The sequence below is a fragment of the Madurella fahalii genome, assembly GCF_045866475.1.
Source record: "Madurella fahalii IFM 68171 DNA, scaffold_3, whole genome shotgun sequence".
Classification (NCBI taxonomy): domain Eukaryota; kingdom Fungi; phylum Ascomycota; class Sordariomycetes; order Sordariales; genus Madurella; species Madurella fahalii.
This window is the reverse complement of record NW_027263973.1, coordinates 4,631,110-4,643,826: the sequence shown is the minus strand read 5'-3', so window position 1 is coordinate 4,643,826 and position 12,717 is coordinate 4,631,110. Positions and strand designations below refer to the sequence as shown.

The window sequence follows — 12,717 nt, the reverse complement described above, 5'->3', positions numbered from 1 at the left end:
GCTTGCCATTGCAAAGGATCCGCGGCGAGGGCTTCTTTGTTTCGCCCCAAACGTAGGAGAGCGCTTCATATCGCGCCGTGTCCAGGCGGGACGACTCAAGAACACATTGGATTTCCTCCAAGTCGTTCCCAGGGAGCAGCCGCATGAGACGGATTGCCGGCCCTCCTTCCTTCGGAAGGCTCAGGTTCTGATACCCAAACTAATCGCCCTCTGGTATTCTATCACCGGGGAAGGAATTCAAGAATCTCTCTATGTCGTCGTCGCGCAATTTGTCCAACTGGGTCTCCCGGTTAAATGCCAACGCGTCGCCACTCAAGAGAAACCGTGTGGCGTTGATGTAGTGCGTGGCAATATCGGACGCGTTGCTGCATGCGAGCCCGAAGTAATCAAGAATCCTCTCCATCGGAAATCAAATCTTTCTTCGCCTACCCAAATGTCTTAGGACATGGTATCGAGTAGTAAGCATGTAGGGCCGTGCTCAACGTCAACCACGCCCGGGGTAGGCCAACCAACCGAACATTAAAAAGCAAACACTCAAGGAGGAGGAAAAGAGGACAGGGCCCGTACCTGTGCTATGAAGACGTCTTTGTGCGGCAATAGAACAAGGAAATGGGCAGAGCTCGATCTTCGAGAGCCGACCGGCTTGCTCGTTTTGTCAGCTATGGGTTAGTAGAACGCGGCAGCCGTGGCGGGCTTAAGGACTTAGGTCAACTTTAATGCAGTGCGCTGGGAATGGAGGTGGGAGGTTCTGGTCAACGGGCGTTGGCGGTCTGGTTTAATCATTGCGCTTCATATGACAGGAGAACAGACGAGAAATGATGCCCGGGTTGTGGTGGATGGGGTGCTACAGTGTCTCAGCCAGGTCGAATATGTGCTCCATCGTGACTGGCTGACTGGGCTGACTTCTACCTGGAATAGCGCGGGTCGTTAGGAGCGATACTCGTGTCTCACAGCCCGACCGAGCCCAACCAGCATCCTCCCAGCCACCCGATCATCATGGCCTGTATCCACCGGCAGGGTTGTCTTTTTAGATTGCCACAGTATCTCAGTCGAGTCGACTTCAGCGGGACGACCACTAGGGTAGAACGTTCCACCGCCAATATTCCCAAATCAACCATTGGCGCTGTTCATCCTGCCACATGCTGGTTGTAGGGCGCCTCAGCGATTTTGCTATCCTTCTCCACGAGATGCAACAGCTGGATCGCGGTGGAGACCCAGCGTTGCAGTGTCGCAGAGCACCGAGAGCTGACAGCGCGCCAAACCGAGACATGCCATCACATCCGTAACATATTCTAAGCGCCTGAGCCTATTTCCATTCAGATACCGAATCGTACACATCATTCATGCAGCACAGGGTTTAATTGCCTTAATAGGTACCTAGTTGTGCACTTCTGTCGGAACGTCCCTCGAACAAACCAATGAATGGTGGAATATAATTCGTCGGCCAAAAAAAAAAAAAAAAAATTAAAATAAAAAAGAATTTAATTAATTAAACCAGCCCCCATAAGTCCATGGTCAGATTTGGGCTGGTTGACTCGGTTGTCTTAGATGGTCGGGGGCGGCGTGAGAGTGGACTCACCACCAGCACCAGAGCGCGTTTTTAGTTACAGAGATCAAATCAACCGGCATCAGCGGTTGCCCATACACTTGTGCTCACAACAAAATGTTTTAGAATATTCCGAGGCGCTCTATCCTCTACAATGCTCCTCTAGTAATTCTCTAAATATGTAGAGTTGCTCGGGGCAAGACGGGAGTTCAGGGTAACAATGGCTACGATGGATACTAGAATAACGTATTGGATTAGAGAGCTCGAAGGATGCCTAGAAGCCATAAGAAATGGGAAGGGCCTGGAAAGGTGAAGGTGGCTCAGGAGCTGGTGATAGCATCGATAATTGATGGATGATGAGTTGTCTGTTCTCTTGACTAGGTAGGTAATTAAGAGCATGCCATTTGAGAGGAGATCAGTTCAATCAGCGAGATAGGCAGCAAAACATACCAAGCGAAAGCTGAGCGTGCCTCTAAGGGTACACGTACAAGTGCCTCTCCTATGTAAATTTAGGCCCAAGTTCTATTATTTATTTTCGTACAGTACAGGTGACATTTATTTCCGAGGCTACATGTGGGTGTCAGCATAGACTCCAGTCCTGGCATTAGGACGTCCTCTATTCCCTCCTATACGAGATGTGACGCAGGTATTGGCACTCAACTCGAAGAGGACTGGTGTCCGCTCGGCCCCGTCTCGTTGGTTTACTTATCTCTCTAGCTCGACCGGAATCGTTGTTGCCCGCCGGAGAACTCTCTGTCAAGTTTTCAAAGATGTCCGCCTACATTTGCTCTTTTTGTACATGATTAACGCTGGATTTATAGCTACGTTTAAGAGTCTTGAGCAAGGACGAATTGAACTGAAATAAATAGGAAGACGCTGACTGCCGCAAAGGAACTTGACTACGTTATCCTACTAATCGAACGGTTATTCCATTAAAGGGGGAGGAGGGTACCCCCTACCCCAACATCGATATGACTGCAATTTCAATCCGACGGCGGGGCAGACGGCTCTACAAGTACGTATAAGAGTTCCACTCATTTATAGTGACTACCGGCGCCAGCAGTGCTATAATCGTTACACCTTAATGTATTCTAACCTCACCCATTTGACTAAGCAGTTCAGTGGTCGCAAGCTCTCCATACATGACACCATGAATATAGACCTCCCCAAGAATGATGTAACCGTCGCCGCTAGCCTTCTTTCGGAGTATGAACGGAGTTCTACCCCCATCCAACAACCAGATTTGATCAGTAGGACACATAGTGCAAGGCCCAATGCCGAATCGTCCGTCATCAGTGAGCACCACTCTTCTAAGGCACCAGATCCTATACCTTATTGTGTCAAGATACGCGACGTCTACGCTGTCAGCCTCGCTACTTTCATCGGCGACGCGGCTCAAGACCTCGGTGAGGGAGGGTAACCACTCTTGGTCCGCGCCAAGCTGTCCCAGGAGATCCGTGATGCGCTTGCTATTCCCGGGACATGTCGCTTCAAGTAGCCTGATCCGCTGTGCGAGGTGCTTTGACCACCATGTTCGGAATGCCGCCTTGTACTGGAGTTCGTCGAGAGCGTCGGGGCATATATTGGCAACGAGCGTACGCGAAAGCGCTTCGGCGGGAGTCTGACATGTTTGGGTGTAGTTGCCTTGGTGCCGGACCAGGGCCTCGAGGAACCATTCAAAGTGCACGTTACTGGGGTCTTTCATGTTGAGCAATGGCCCGCGTTTCGAAACCGTGGACACCATCACTCCCTGCAGAGCCAGCGTCTTCTCGCCAATAAGCCGGTACGATGATGACGGTGATTGTCTCTTGAGAGCGCCAAACCCCACCGCTTGACTGAACGCATGTTGGATGTTACTGAACCTAGTGGGGTTGGCCGTGACGTTAAAATCGGGCACCCAAGAGGGGAGGTTCTTGGAGGCATCTGTCCGTCGAACTTCTATCGTGTTTAACAGATCCAGACGTGCCATGGTATTCAGCATAGCCCATGCAGCCCGGGTATAGACCTCGGCGGGAGAAATTCGATAGTCGGCATTCATAATGCGGGAAGCGCTCCGTCCCAGACACGAGAGGAGGCCGAGGCAGGCGTATATGACGTCTCTCTTATCCGTGAACCGCCGTCCCCGCATATGATATACCGTCTCAAAGAAGAGGGCATAGACCCGCTCCGTATCAGTCATCGTACCGTACCTCCACGAGAGACTCGGCAGGATCTCTCCCTGGGAACACGCTCGGAGGTGGTTCTGGAGGACAGAAGTACTATGTAACATCTGAAAAGCGGTCGAGAGTTGGCGGCCGTAACGTCCAATTTCTGGTAACGAGCGTATGTGGCTTGTTAGAGATCGCCGCCAGTCGGCCGCGCTCAGGATAGTCAAGAAACTGAGGAGCTGAGCCCAGGGCATGCTGAATGATCCGCAGATTACTAAGATGGCATCCTGATCCTTGATGCCCTTTAGAACAACTTCCTGGACCACCCAACCACGATGGAACCATCGGTGCCGGAGGAGAAACAGGAAGAAAAACGGGAGTTCTTGTCTCCAGCGGGCGCAAACCTCTTCTCCGAAGTGCTGGACAAGTGCGGGGTCGGTACACAGTGGACTCTTTGCAATGAAAAAGTCCCGCCCGTTGACACGGCTCAGGGCCAGAAAGCTAGGGATGAAGGTCTGCATGACCCACCGCGCTCCCGGATGCGGGTCTTCCTTGCCCAGCCATACGATGGTCCCGCGAGACGATTGATAAACGTCCCCCATCAGCGAGACCTGACAAGAGCGTTCCTCCAGGTCGGCCTGGTTGATTGAAATGGCGTCGATCCACAGGTAGACGTCTGCTTCGGAACGCGCGTGATGGTCCGCCAGGAAAATGCCACCGTGGAACGCATATTGGAGAAAGTCGAAGGCGTTTTCGGTGACATAAAGTTCTTTCCCGTCACACTCAACCGCAACCATGGCAGGGGCCTCCTCGTTATCGCCGGTCTCATCAGGGCTGGTGGTGGTGGGCGACCTCCATGTGTAAGAGAGGGCGCAAAATTTGCCTGGATTGTCTACGCTGACGATGCGAAGCGACAAGGAGAATCCGCAAGTCTGTTTTAGATTGGGCACCAACCGGATGAGCCGGATCGCCCGGCTGTGAGGCAAGGGCTCATACGAATACGTGTTTCGTAGAGACAGCTTCTTGAGAAACTCCATAAGGTTATTCAGTCAGCCAGTAAAAGTCGCCATCCGTTGTCAGTGGTCGACGGAGGTAGGTTTGTCAGACACCCCACATCTCCTCGACGAGGTTTCTTGTGCTGCTGCCTGATTCCATGGGGTGCCGCGCCGCACTGCGCAATCAACCAATCAAGGCTCGCCGCGGCCGATAGCGGTCAAGGCATATTTTTTCAACTCTACGTGGAGTTCTACACTATCAAGCAGATTCTTGTCGTGTCAATGCTCGACGGGTGCCGCATCTGACGACGGGATTATGGAGGTGTGATAATTAGCAGGCCCATCCTCGGCGATTGCAGAAGAAGCTCGTAGAAGTCCTGCAAGCTCAGAAATATTGGATGTGATGCTTCTGATTGAAGCCATCGTCGACCGTCTTGCAGGCGAGGTGCACCACACGGGCACCTACTTTTACGTTAAGGTACCCCAAATGGAAACGCCACTTACAGTACGTGTAGATTGCCTTTGCTTTCATCTTGTTCCTATCTCATTACGTTATAATTGTCATTTTACCGGTCCAAACTGACTGATTCTGCAAGCGCATTTTGCGGTACCTGTAGTCACCCTCCTGCAGAAGCGCGATCCAGACTGCTGGTTGCAGCTCTCCAATATGTCATTGCGGAGTAGGTCTCCACTGCCGTGACGCCAGACTCCAAGATCCATTGAGACGTGACCCGGCAATTGATTCTTGGCGCTTAGCTTTCGTCCCACTTTGGGCCTCATTCCGCCACACGGGCATCCCGCGCGTCCCCCGGCCCGCTGGTGTGGCTCCCGGAATAAGAAATAAATCGCTCCACTCAAAAGCTGATGCACAGGGGCCGATTGCCAGTTTTGGACGCTGCGATGCGTCAATGCGGCAGTGGGACTGCTTTCAACTGGTCGCTCGTCCATCATCTTGACATCATCGAAAGGCGTCATGACGACTCGGTGCCATCAACGGCGCTTCCCGTTTCGGACGAGGGACTAAGACCGGGCTCCGGATGGGAAAGATATAAGCCTGCCTCAACCCTCGATTCCACACTCCTTTCTCTCCTCACCAGACACAGCGTCGATTTCCAAAGAGCCATCTGAACAAACACCCAACGGCACTCAATAAATATTCCAGTCAACCAACCACACAACAACTATCACCATGTCCGGCACTCAGAATACCAACCCCGGCAACTTCGCCAACCGGTACGTTAATTACACGGCTCGATGTGGTTTCCCTAATGTAAAACAACCTTGCGCTAACATCCCTCTGCCAACAGCCCCAAGGAAGAAGTCCGCGAAGCCGCTTCCAAGGGCGGCCAAGCCAGCCACAGCGGTGGTTTCGCCAGCATGGACCCGGACAAGCAGGTTAGTTTGCTTTTTGAACTCCCGGGACTTGAAAATCCCCCACTGACACGGGACGCAGCGCGAAATTGCTTCCATGGGCGGCAAGGCATCAACTGGCAGCTTCGAACCCGGCAGCGAGCGTGCCCGCGAGGCTGGCCGCAAGGGTGGTTCCCGTAGCCAAGGTGATGATGACGCCGAGTAATTGAGCGTCATGGGTATACATCTGTGTATCAATATGTACTGTACGATATGATTATCTAGCGCGCGGAGTTTGACAACTGAATTGGGCCGATCCGGGCCCGAGCGCAAATCAATTTGGTCCAGTCGTGATAACCTATACACCGTCACCCTACATGTTTCCTAACAAAGTTGCCGTCAATCTGTATTGAACTGCGCTTATTATGCATGTCTCTAAGTGCTACTCTGCAGGCCGCAGCCTCTCAAGTTGGCGTAGCCAAATATCTATTTAGCTAGGCTGTGCATTAAGCGACCAGGGCAGTGACCCATATCCCCCATTATCGACGCAAAATCTCAGGTGTCTTATGCATGCAAAGAATTAAGAGTGCAGCCTCTTGCGCTGCTCGTTCAAAGTGCTGTCATACTGCTGGCACAAGGCCGATGATGCATGAGTGGGAACCGTTGTGTGTCCCCTTTCGTCGGTAACCTATTGGGCAGTGCGAGCCCTATCCTTCACTTCCAAAGCATTCTTTCGTAAAGAGCTCTTCATCGATCGACCAGACGGGCTAACACTTACTAAGAATTCCCGGACACCTTGCAGACCTCTTACTCACGTCGCATCAGCGGCCCTCGGACGGCTCTCATCGGCTTTGGTGCAACCAACGCTAACCTATCTGGCTGTGATATATTTGAGCCAATTAGGGTTATTTTAGCTTTTATAGTATTTTTTTGAAGATACACCCAACGTAGTTGGGAGTGGTATAATGAAATATGCCGTTATACTTGTTGTCCTCCTCGTAGCTAGACGAGCCGATGATGCGTCAGGGCATGATGATAGTAATGCGCATGATCTATCAATAGTCAACGGGAACCGTTGGAGCTCGCATGGTATAATTGAGAATACGGGAAGAGGTGGTGGGAAATGTAGCATATAAAGTGTAGTTAATTAAGGTATTCAATAAGGAGTCCACCGTAACTTAAGAAATACCAAGTAGCTCTTATGTCAAAGCGATCTGCACGGTGATGAACGAAGCAACGCCGCTGTCCAATTATCCGTGCTGAAAAGTTATTACTGTACCTATGCAAGGTTCGTGTGAGGCCCCAAAAACGGACCCGAAAGCGCCGGCAATCGCTCCAGCGACTGACTGAAAACCCTCTAATACTACCTACTAGTCGTAACAAACTACGTCGGATAAACACAAAGCGACCCATTGCAATGCATGCCTACCTAGGGGTCAGGGTATCTTAGGTATTTGGTCCCCTAACCAACCCCAACCCTCTCACTCTTAGCCTCAGCCCACCAGCAGTACCCCCACCACTACCCCCCAACCCCCCACCGACAACACCGCGCCGACGGGACGTGCTCCGGCCGCAGCCCGAACCCACCTCCCACCTCACTGGTACGCGCCCGCGCACATGCTTTCTCCACGGTCGAGACCGGCCCAACCCGCTCCCCCACCTCCAAAACCTGCGTCGCCTCCTCCACCCACCCCTCCACCGCCCTCCGCTCTACCGTCCCGCCATAGCAGCCGCGCTTCCCTTTCGAGACCGGCGCAGGTGGCTGCGTGTCGGGCAGCTCGGCAGCAGCGGGAGCAGCGGCGGCGCGGCCCTCCACGTCGCCGGTCTGGGTGGGGGGTGTGGGGAGGGGGGCCCGCGGACCGGCGACGGCGCGCGTCGCGGGTTTGGCGGGGGCGGCGCGAGGGCGATGGCGATGGCGATGCCTCGGGTCCGGCTTCCGGACGCCCGCCGACTGCGACGCGCGCGGGGCCGGCGTTGGCGCCGTGTACGTCCATCGCGACAGGTTGTTGATCCGCGGACAGAGCCGCTGCAGGGTCTGCTGGGCGGCTTGCAGGCGCGGGTCTTGGGTCTGGGAACCGGAACCGGGGCTGGAGCCGGCGCCGGCCCGCGAGGCCGGGTGGCTGGCAATGTAGGCCAGCACGTTGCGGTAGAGCTCCAGGTGGTCGTTCAGCTCGCTGGCGTGCGCCGAGGACAGCCAGCCGACGGCGTCCGGGCCCGCTGGCTGGGCGGCTTGGAGCTGGGCCTGTCGGAGGGCGTCGCATCTGCGGATGGAGAGCAGGAGGAGGCTGTTGATGATGCGGTCCGCCCGCGGGCTGGCGCCGTAGAGGGACTGTTGCACTACGCCGAGGAAGAGTCGGTTTACCTGCCGCAGGTCGGCGGCCACGGCGCCGGTCTTGGCAAAAATGTCATGCATCGCATCGCCGATGGCAAGGATTGCGTCTAGGGCGTCCTGTCGTCTGCGGCGGCTCAGGTGGTGAATGGCTTGTTGAACCAGGGTCATTACTGGTATTGAGTGTCGTGGGGTGGGTGGTGGTGATGGGGGACACACCCTATGGCCGGCGTTGGGGATGTATGCGGCCTGCATGATGGCGAGGGTGGAGATGGTGAGGCAAAATGTGATATGTCTTGGCTAGAACGGTTGGGGTTGGGGAGATGGGGTCATGGAGGATGGTATGGATTAATGACCGATGAGGAGGTAAGTGAGTGATGGGTGTAGAGTGAAGAGCCGGGAAGGTGGGAAAAAGGTGGGAGAGGGCGATTTATACCTGCAATATCGAACTTGACTCGACCAATCAAATGTGAGTACGACTGGAAGGTCCTTTTGTCACTTTCTGCGGTTTAGAGCAGCAAGAGATATGTGTCGGGGTTCTGCAGGTAGAAGTGGTTGAATTGGGGGTGTGGTGTGAGTAGTTGGGGGATGCGGCCCCCCTGTCAGCATTAAAGCGGCGAGCCGCACTTGACCCAGTCACACACCCCGAGACACAGCCCATCCTCCTCCCCTGACCCGGATACCCCACTCTCGCCGACATTGCCGAAAACAATGATAACGGCGTCCGAATTCGAGCAAGCTCAGAGCGGCTGCTGCAGGGCTCTCGCCGACTATGGCGATTGACCGATCCAACACACAGTGATGACAGCCGCCCGGCGACCGTTCCCGGTCGAATACTAACCATGGTACTGGTTATCCTCGCGTCGCTGGCCCGTATCATTTACTCTGACGATATATGATGGCGATATCGGGCGTAAATGGGGTTTTTCTTTCGATCAGCAAGCTTCACATAGCCATGCTGGCCGGACCAAGTTAGGCCCCGGCGTATCGGGTGAGAATGTTAGGCGGGTTGTTCACAGCCCCTACCAATACTGAAACAACACCAATGTCGAGTCACAAACACTTCTGGATGCCTCAGAATAGTCTATCTAATAATTTAAATTCTCTGCAGGATAGTGGTATTCGGCATAACGGACGTGGCGCTGCGTTTATAGGCCATGTCTGCCTGTTGGGAGGAAGATCGCCCATCGCCGACTTAACACCACACGTGGAAACTTAACGGTGATTTTCTGGGGTACATCAGGCGGTTTTACGGGTTCGCTGACAATGACTGCGATTTCTGTGACACTAATGCCAGTTGCTTCGATGTCCGGGGGGTGCGTGGTGGGAGGGATGGGATGTCGTCGGAGGGATTATGTAATCTATTCACTTACAACAACTACGGCAGGCTAACCCACAATAGCACAATTAATTATGTAATCCACTCACTTTAAAGCAACCACGACAAGAATGAGACCAACCCTCCATCGATAATAACACTAAGCAATGCGGATCAGAGCACAGCCAGCACAGCCAGCGCAAAAGAACGTATAACCCGTAAGAAATGGAGGCAACCGTGATGCAGTGCACGGGCTAGATTGACTGACCGCCCACAGGCCACCCTAGGTTGACAGGCTATCATGACCGATATTTCCGCTCCTCTTCCAATCCCAGCGTTCCAAAAGGGCCCCGCATCACCCCCCCTCGGAACCACTTGCATCAAACCGAACTCGCACTCGCGCTCACCTCTTTCCATCCCGCCGTGTCCACTCCATGCATGCTCGCAGGAAAGTTGCACTTCTTAGCCTGCCCATGACAAGCACAATGATGACCGTAAAAGCAGAGCGGGTCCCTGCACTTCCCCCGGTCGTGGCACTTCTCCAACCGGAGCCTGTGCCGCATCACCAACTTCTCCCCGGCTGTCAGCTGTCCGTGCAGATAGCCGCAATTGCCCGAGCACCAGCCGTACAAGTGGTGCATGTTGCAGAAACGCTTGCCTCCGCCGTATGTCTTACGGTTGAAGCTCTCCGAAACTGCTGCGGATTTGGGCGGGAGGGGAAGATCAAGGCGGTGGCCGTCGGCGTTCACCACGATAACGTCGCTGCCAACGGTTCCGAACAGGGGCAAAGGGCGTGGTTTCGATTCTGGCGGCGCCGTTGCTTGTTGCAGAACCCCTGCTCGCGAGGCATAGGTGGTAGGTGGTGGCGAGTTTCTGCCGGTCTCGCTGACGGCTGGCGTCTTTGCCGCCCGATGTGATCCGGCCCCACCACTACGAAACCAGCCTGTGAAGACGGGATCCATCGTAGTCGAACCGAACGGTAGTGCGGAAAACTCACTACCCGCCTGCGGGGATTTGATCATTGTCACTTTGCCCACCACTGTGGGGTCATAAACATATTTCTCGAGCATGCGGACATATCCGTTGTCGTGGCAGCAAGCGAGGAGTATGTGCTTACAGCTGGGATTCTCCACGAACTGACGAAACGTGCCTGCGGCAACGAAATCCAAGTTAGCAATGAGGTGAAGGCAATAGCACGATCCGGTATCACTTGCCTATGAGTTTATGATCGGCACGATCTTTGCCCTTGCCAACGAGGACAAAGTCAAACATGTCATCGGCTTGTGAGAAGCCACACGTAAACCTCGATAGAACCCGTTGCGAATCACCTGCCTTTGCGATACCAGCCTTAGCTATCAGGTGCGCTAGACCCTCGCCAGACGCGAACGCCTTGGCCACGACGGGCAGAGAGGCGAAATCGGGGTCGATCGACTGCACGTAGTGTCGCACCGACGAACGGAGGTCCGTAGCCGCCCGTTCACCGCCCTCCGCCGCATCGGCGGCATAGTACTTCTCGTCGAACTACAGCAGATGACGTTGCTGTTAACACGGTTCTAAGCAGGTGACGCCCAGGCAAGAGACAAACCAGGTAAGAATCAGCATCTGCATCGACCAGAACGAGCACAAACGCACTGCGAAGCTATCGGAAGGTTCCGTTAGCATGCAATACCGGCTGGTCTTCGCCGCGATGAAACTGACCACGGACTCTTCCACATCCTTCAACTTCCTCTCAGCCATTTCGGCGTGCTCCTGCGCATACCGCCCAGCCACCCGCTCGCGCTCGAGGTCACGGCACACATCCGTATACTGCCTGGCGAGATCACTGAGTTGGTTGTTTAGCTCCTGGACGGATTTGGTCAGCCCTTCGAAGCAATCAAAAGACCGAAGACCCTGCTCAAAGGAATACCAACAGTCATCCGCCGCAGGTTGTCGTCCGTCTGGGCCCGAAACTGGTCCAGAAAGTCACCGAATCCATCCGGGATGTTGGCCATGTTCAACAACGGACATGCCAAAGCAGCCCGCAACCCCTCACTCCAATATCAACCAAAAATGGTGAAGAAAATTAAGGGTAGCTGAGAATTTTCATCCTGCTCCGAGATTCATATGAATCCGAACAACTCACGCAAGGTTTCACGGCAGCCCGCGCGAGCCTGTCATACGCAAACACGCGGCGGGACCGAACTTTGATTGGTCCATTGTTTTGTCTGGTAAGTCGAGGACCGGACAGCAGCATTCTTTGTTTGCAGAAAAGCCTGTTGATAGGTCTAATTGGTCGTGTAGACGCTAGTTCAATGGAGTGCTGCCTAAGAATGTTTTAGCCACCGGCGGTCGGGCCCCACCACTTTCCCTTTCTGCACGCGTCTTCCTTTCCCATATGAGTCTAGCCAACTTCCACCTCCAGCATGATTGTCGAGCCTGTCGACTCCATCGTGCGCATAACACCCACATCAAACGTGGCCGGATCGAGGAGATTGTCTAATAGGGACCGTTTATTGTTGTCCGATCTGCACCTCTCAGTTCCTGCGTCCTATGAGCACCGGCGAGCCTACATCTACCCACAAATGCGTAGCGACATATTGGACTATTTCAAAGGATGTTTCACGACTTACGCGTCTACGGTCGAGGGGTACGAACTCACAAGCGAAAAGGAGACGGCCGAACGGCGTTGATCTCTCACCGCCCTCACATACCTGCGGCTTCCAACGGTCCGCTCTCCGTCTCAACCTGCTATGCAACAATACAAGCACTGCGCTACCTCTTCGCCGATTGTGGTGTCCCCTGCAACCCGTATCAAGCCCAGCCGAGTTCGCCGCAACGTACTAACCGTCACTCGTAGAACCCGTCGACGTTTGTGATAGCAGTTATATACCTTGAGGACGCCATATTCGGACGATATATAAGCTAAAGCTTTGGGCGGAGATATGAGGCAGTTCAACTACATGGCTACTCTAAATACAAGGAGAGCCTGCTACCGGGTGCCGCCTTTGATTGAGAACTAACCTAATTCGTCGCCGACGGCGATAATTCTTCTT

General features: G+C 54.0%; 4 protein-coding genes across 4 annotated transcripts; 1 reads left to right on the top strand and 3 right to left on the bottom strand.

Annotated features, from left to right (window-relative positions):
• Positions 1-2,627: 2,627 nt before the first annotated feature.
• On the bottom strand, positions 2,628-4,730 carry MFIFM68171_06753 (uncharacterized protein; the record flags this gene model as incomplete). The annotated part of the gene is made up of 1 exon (XM_071062173.1): positions 2,628-4,730. One exon carries the CDS (start codon positions 4,728-4,730, stop codon positions 2,628-2,630), a length of 2,103 nt encoding a protein of 700 aa, XP_070918274.1.
• Positions 4,731-5,877: 1,147 nt separating this feature from the next.
• Positions 5,878-6,264, top strand: CON10 (conidiation-specific expression protein; the record flags this gene model as incomplete). Its single annotated transcript, XM_071062172.1, has 3 exons — positions 5,878-5,921; positions 5,996-6,083; positions 6,142-6,264. 3 exons carry the CDS (start codon positions 5,878-5,880, stop codon positions 6,262-6,264), a joined length of 255 nt encoding a protein of 84 aa, XP_070918273.1.
• A 1,293-nt stretch (positions 6,265-7,557) lies between these two features.
• Positions 7,558-8,622, bottom strand: MFIFM68171_06751 (uncharacterized protein; the record flags this gene model as incomplete). The annotated part of the gene is made up of 1 exon (XM_071062171.1): positions 7,558-8,622. The coding sequence occupies one exon, from the start codon at positions 8,620-8,622 to the stop codon at positions 7,558-7,560; it is 1,065 nt and encodes a 354-aa protein (XP_070918272.1).
• A 1,443-nt stretch (positions 8,623-10,065) lies between these two features.
• MFIFM68171_06750 (uncharacterized protein) lies at positions 10,066-11,676 on the bottom strand (the record flags this gene model as incomplete). Its single annotated transcript, XM_071062170.1, has 5 exons — positions 10,066-10,835; positions 10,900-11,206; positions 11,271-11,324; positions 11,384-11,527; positions 11,596-11,676. The coding sequence occupies 5 exons, from the start codon at positions 11,674-11,676 to the stop codon at positions 10,066-10,068; spliced, it is 1,356 nt and encodes a 451-aa protein (XP_070918271.1).
• Between the last annotated feature and the right edge of the window lie 1,041 nt (positions 11,677-12,717).